The sequence below is a fragment of the Neophocaena asiaeorientalis genome, unplaced genomic scaffold, assembly GCF_003031525.2.
Source record: "Neophocaena asiaeorientalis asiaeorientalis breed wild unplaced genomic scaffold, Neophocaena_asiaeorientalis_V1.1 scaffold649, whole genome shotgun sequence".
Classification (NCBI taxonomy): Eukaryota; Metazoa; Chordata; class Mammalia; order Artiodactyla; family Phocoenidae; genus Neophocaena; species Neophocaena asiaeorientalis.
This window is the reverse complement of record NW_020173202.1, coordinates 1,264,211-1,270,666: the sequence shown is the minus strand read 5'-3', so window position 1 is coordinate 1,270,666 and position 6,456 is coordinate 1,264,211. Positions and strand designations below refer to the sequence as shown.

Here is a 6,456-nt window from a genome sequence, read left to right as displayed (position 1 = left end):
GGAGTAATCTTTAGCTTCTTAACAGGAAGTTTGCTGATTTTAAATGTGATTCTTTAGCTCTCAAATCCATGCGACGCGGCTTCTGGTGAACTCGGGTAACAGAACAGTGACACCTAGTGGCTGGTAGAATCACGCCCCACATCAGCTGTCCCCTGTTCTCTAGAACATTCCATCACTTTGCTATCCAATAAGCGATCATGAAAATTTAAGCAGGTCTACAAAATCATCTTTTGTCCTCAAAGTGATATGGTTTTGACGTTAATATTGAGAGTGAAATGACTATTGGCGTCTTTTGAGTCATTCATCCTCATCTCTTTGGCCACTTGAGGGGTGCCCTGGCCTGGGGTTCACGGCTCTGGGGACACATCACCGATGGTGCAGAAATTGACTGAAAGGTCAAGACACCTTCCAGGGTCCTGGAAATTCCCATGGTCTTCCCATCCCAACCACGTGTTTGCAGGAGTGTGAGTCAGTGGGGACACCCTTGTCCCCACTGGGTCCCTTTGATTATGAGGAAAGTATCACATTACTGTCCTCATCCAGTAACAATTCGGGAGCAGTCCTGGCGGACGTTTCTTCTAAGAAGTATTTTGGGAGAGTGACGTCGCCAAGATGGTTTGACATAGGTCGTTCCCGACTTCGCTCCCCTCACAAGAAGGGCAACTAACCACATTCGAGAACAAGACAGCTCTGAGAGAACCCTAGAACTCTGGGCTGACCCTGCAGCGCCCCTGACCCCAGGGACCAAGAGAGATCGCGTTGCCGGGTAAGAAAGCGGCCACAGGCTGACCGCATTACCCTCCCCCCAGGCTGGCACAGCACCACGTGGAGAGGCCTCCCTGAGCCCCCGAGCATTTCTTTAAATATTGTCCCCACTGACAATTTCACTGAGAGTTAACGTCATCTTAGCTGATTTACATTCACTGGTGATTTCTATGTGCCAGGGCTGTTCCAAGGGCGTTCCCAATGGTTATCTTCTTGAAATTCTGCAACCCTCCTTTTTCAAGAGGAGACCGAGGTTTGGAAAGTCACGCGATCCACCTGAGATGGTCCAGATAAGAAGTTACAGGATTAGGGTTAGAACTTCCAGATCTCATTCGTGTCCAGGGTTATCAGCCCTTTTCCTAGACTGTGCTGCTCACATGTCTCTGTTAAGTGTGAAAGTACGTGTTTAGTCAATCCCCAAAACTCTTATTTTCCCCAAAATGTGATTTTCATAGGAATAAGTTAAGCTGCAAGGGCGTGCTGTTCAAATGGTAAAAGGTTTGCTTCCCTGAGCTGTGTCACCACCCAGTGTGACATTTACCTACACTGTAAGGTTTGCCTTATTGATCCCAACTAGATGAAAATAACTCATTTCACAGAACTTTGGAAACAATCCCCAAACTCCAAATTTTACCAACAATGGAATAAAGCAACTGAACTAACAATTGGAAAGACAAATGATTTCGCTTGCTTATTGGCTGTGAGATGTGGGGTATGTTTAAACTCTAGACTGGTCCTGTCCAATACGATAGCCACTGGCCACAGGTAGCTATTTAAATTTAAATCAATTAAAATTAAATGCAATTATGCATCCAGTTTCTCAGTTGCATTAGCCACGTTTCAAGCGCTCAAAAGCCATGTGTAACTAGTGGCTACTGTACTGGGTAGTGCAGAAAGTTCTCTTGGACAGCACTGCTCTAAACCTGCAATCCAAAACCTCCAAAGTCTTCTGAAGCTGCTTCCTGTCTGGTAATGGGTCTAAATTCTAATGATAAGTATCACAGCACTGTCAGAGGACAGCAGGTAAAAGTGCTTTGCAACTTATAAAGTGTTACATAATTATTTTTAATTATTGCAGTGTTGTAAAATCATAGTCTTTGACGTACTAATACTTTGGTCCTTGGATCTTCCAATCATGTTAACTCTTTTTCAGAAGTTGAACTATAGCTCTTGAAGCTGACATTTATTCTTTGTTCTTTAAGACTGAAGTACATTCCAAGTTCTGCACCATTGGCAATTTCTCTTAATGAGGAAGGTACCATTTATACGTATGTATGTGTGTGTGTGTATGTGTATACACGTAATACTATGTAATATATATAATTATATAATATATGCGATTATATAATATATATAATATGAAAATCACCACTTTCCTATAAGGACCATATCTATCAGAAATTAGTAGAAAAATGTTCCAGTCCATATGAGCTGATAAGAGTCCTAATTTTTGCCCAGTTAGAAAGTGATTACTGCGGGTTCCAGAGAAGGTGAATGAGTAACAGCCCCGGGTGCTTCAGTGACTGTCAAGTTCATTACGGCTCAGCAGCCTTAGTGACTGATAAACGTCTAACTCGGACTCCAAGACAGAACGTGTGACTTCTAGGTACTGACTGCTTTTCCTGGGCCCTGATTGGTTTCCTTTAGGGGACTGCAAATCTCCTGGTGCTTGCAGCTTTCGGGCAGCACGATGGAACGAGGCCTGAAGAACATTCTGGTGCTTTCCTTTGGATTTCTGCTTCTCTTTACTGCCTACGGGGGTCTGCAGACTTTGCAGGTAGGTGTGTACAGTCGCCATGTGATCTTACCTTTTGAATGTCTCTGGGACTCCAAGAATTCCCGTGGCACAGACAGCAAGGAACGTGGGGTTTCACCCTCCAAAATCCTCTAAAACACACAGCGGTTTTTATGTGCAGCCCCAACTCCCAGTTCAGCAGGATGGCACGACTGGGGGTGTTTGACCCTCAGACAAGGAGAGCTGATCTTGGGTTAGTGATAAAATCCACTTTGCCTTTGCGTGGGTAAAAGGAGACACAAGACGAATCACTGTGAATTTGTGGTCAGGGGCAGTAATGAGAATTCATCAGAGGTCCTGATACCACATAGATTCCTGCTAGATCTTCCCCCGGGTAGTTCCATTTTAAGTCTGATCTTTAACTGTGAATGAAACCGCAAGGAAGCCCCAGGGCTGGTCAGGAAGCAGCCTGTCATCAGGCCCTTGTGCTTTCTTCACCAGCTTCGCGCTCTGTGGCCTGGGGGCTGCCACACAGAGAAGCATCTGCAAGGTTTCTGATGACGAGTTAGTGTGGTCCTGGAAGGTCTGTCAGTCAGCGACAAGAAGTAGCGCCTACTGTGTGCACAGAGCTGAACAAGAAAAGCGTGTGCGGGGGGCTCAGAATTGGAGGTGCAGGACAAGAGAGGAGAGATTCAAAATTTCCGTCTTCATTGTTACAGTACAAACCCTTTGGACTTGTAGGTTGGCGAGGTAGCTCAGATTCAGCCCTGAATTCCAAGTACATGTTTTCCTCCATGAACCCCTATTCAGTCTTTTTTCTGATTAGGGTCACAGAGAATGAAATTATAGCCCATGGTGATTCCCAGAATCAAGTTGAAGGGGAAGCACAGCCCTCTTTCTTGCCAGGATACTCCATGACTTTGTAGACATTGCTCAGAACGTTGTGATGTTGTAAAATGCTAATGTGTGTGGAACACCTGTTGTGTCCTGCTGCCTTGAGCTCACGTCGAATGTAGTGTGTGCTTTCTGGAAGGAGAACGTATCGAGACCATGGACCCATCAGTGACGCTGTCCCTACAGAAGCTTGCCCCACGGGAGGAAGTCCTGCTGTCAGCAGGTGGGGCAGCTCCCCTGGGTTCGGGCGTGACTGATAGGGTCCGAATTCTCAGGAAGCAGTTGTGATCTGACAGCTGCCGCTGAATGACGGCAAACTGGCCCCCTTGGAAGCCAGGGGAGGGAGTGGGGGGACCCTAGGAACTGCCAGAAGTTCCTTCTCTCAGGCTATGGCTGTGGGACGCTGAGGCCACACACACGTGGAAGCCTCACTCAGGAAACTCTCGGAGTGGCGTCTGTGTGGAGAGAGCAGCGCAGCTGAGGGGGAGCCACACTGGCCTCCACATTCCGCAGGGCTCCTGGGCTGGGCACTGCTGTCACTGGGCACTGCTGTCACTGGTGTGGCCTCTTCCTCTCCAGAAGACCGGAGATGTTAGAGAACCAGCCCTCCCACCCTGCCGGGGGAACTATCCCACCCGCCACCCGCCACTCACCACTGCTCTGTCCCCGCCCTTATCTGGCCCTATTTCCTTGCCCACTGCTCCAGGACATGTAAACATGGTTTAACTGTCAGTCAGGACTGGCTTCGGGAACAGCAGGTAAGGACAGGGATGGATGTGGCCCTAGGGATGGCTGGATCCCAGCCACGTTGAAGGGACTTGCCGGTCTCCATCACTTCCTTCTGCTTTCATCTGCTTGGCTTCTTTCTCAGGCCCCAGCGAGGCAGCAAAGGTGGTCATAGGCATCCCCAGAGTGCCAGCCCTGGTCTGGATTCGGTTGTGCACTTGCCCAGGACGCAGACACGCATCTACCCCGCCTTCCCCACGGCAGACGATCTCTTAGTTGTTATTCAGATCTCAGTGTACAAATCACACTTCCTTCTCCCCCTTCCCTGTGCCCTGGGTCCCACATCTGGGTGAGGCACCCCTGTGTGCACGCCAGGTCCTCTGGCACACACCACACGGTGCCTGTGAGCTCCATGAGGCCAGGCCCTCGCCACCCCGTCCATCACTGTATCCCCTGCCTCAGGCAGCGCTCAGCACTGGATCCAGTGGATCCAATCCATTCCCCAGTATGGCGTCTGGGGCTCCTGTTGGTCTAGTCTGGCTGGCTGTCCAGCCTCACCTCACCAGAAGAGCTCAACAGCTGTGGCCAAAGACCCCAAAGACCTCCTTGGGGCCTTTCCTCTCAGGATGGGGCCTCTGTAAACACGTCCCCTAAACGTCCCTCCTTACCCACACCTCCCGACCTTTCCCTGGTCACCTCCGCACCCTGCAGGTCTCGCGAGGCCTTAACTCCTTCCAGAAAGTCTTCTGACGCCTCTGGACTGGACTTCATGCCCCCCCAGGAGCTCGGCCCCTGAGCTTCCCCCTGCAGGACTCACTGTCCCACTGCAAGTGGCCTGTTGGAGGCATCACTGGCCCTGGCAGTCCTGAACATCACCCGCTCCTGCGTGGTGGCTGGTGGCTGGTGTCTTTCCCTTTTGTATCCCAGGAGCCACACATAAGCCTCTGTCGGCCAGTGCTTACAGTCGATTGACTTGCTGAGTGAGCTAAGCGACCGTCCTCGTTGTTTACATACAGGTTGAGCGACCGTCCTCGTTGTTTGTTTACATACAGGTCCCTCCCACGGGCTTCTCCTCGCGCACGGATTTTGCAGGCTGGCTCTCCTAACACATGGAGAGACAGGTATTTGTCTCTCCTGTAAAAAAAAAAAGACATTTGGTTTCAAAATTTGGTTCCCACTTTGGAGATTGAAATCGGCCTTCCTTTCCAGCGGTGGGCAGCAGCGGAACTCCATTATAAGTAACAAATGTACCTCGCCGAATAAGTAACAAATGTACCTCGCCGCCGGCTGGCAGCAGGGCTGTGGGTGGAAAGGAAATTCCAGAGCAGAGCAGTGCTGCCAGCCTCTCATTAGCACACAGAGAGGCAAGGTCACTAATACATGAGACCTTAATACGTTAGTATTAAGAAAACAAAGGGCCCCGGCTGAAGCAGTTCCCACATTCCACACTCCTAGCAACTGGAGTTAGGAGCAGAGTTCCAGATAACCCCACTTCAGGAAGACTGTTCAACTTTTGTCTTCCAACCAGACTTTAGAATTTTCATGGGACCAGATGTTCTTGTTCTGTTTCAATTAATCAGCAAACATGACTAAGTACCTGTTTGGGGCAAGGCACTGGGAGAGATTCAGAAAAAGCAGAACGTTCCGTGCGCTCGAGACCCTTGGAGACCCTTGGCATGCTCTTGAAGAAAGGGCACCATCTGGAAAGAGGATGAAGGCGGTCAGAGTGTGTTGAGGGGTGGAAAGGGAGAGGAAATCCTGGGGTGAGAACACAGCCTATGGGGCTTGGAGTCTCCAGGAGAACAGGAAAAGGATGGGCGGGGAGGGCTTCAGAGAGGCTCCCGGCTGATGGGTGGGATCTTCTGTCGTCTTGCTGGGGGACCAGGCAGGAAGGAATGGTAATAGTCCAGGCGTTACAGTCCTGGCTTTGGGGTCATCTGGACTAATTAGCTGAGTGTATGATCCCACGCCGCGTGTTTCTTTCCCCCGTGGAGGTAGTAACGCCTGTCTCAGCCACAAAGGAGGAGCACGACAGCTCTCATTCCGGTGTTCGCACTTTGCCGACGCTCTAAGGTGCTGGTTTGCTGAGTTTGGGGCTCTGGCGTCTGCAAGGGAAGAGACCCTGTGTGCAAAGTTTTCTTCTCTGGTGTCTGGTCAGTTGTGTGGGGCACAGCGGGGACCCCCTGCACGGTGACCACAGGGTCGGGCTGAGCTGGATGCGGAAGCGAAGGAAACACACTGACGGACCCTTGTGAAAGAAGGTCTGGCTGAGAAGGGAAGCGCTAGTCTTCTTCCCCGCCCCGTCCTCTACCCCTCCTCTCCTCCCCTCCCCTTCC

At 50.4% G+C, this 6,456-nt stretch overlaps 1 protein-coding gene across 1 annotated transcript in view; it reads left to right on the top strand.

The window, feature by feature from the left end:
- The first annotated feature begins 2,417 nt into the window (after window positions 1-2,417).
- The window catches only part of UNC93A (unc-93 homolog A), a 25,616-nt gene continuing 21,577 nt past the window's right edge, over window positions 2,418-6,456 (top strand). The window contains exon 1 of the mRNA XM_024744904.1: window positions 2,418-2,542. Coding sequence (XP_024600672.1) covers window positions 2,456-2,542 — 87 coding nt within the window. The 5' untranslated portion in view covers window positions 2,418-2,455. The remainder of the gene's footprint in view (window positions 2,543-6,456) is intronic.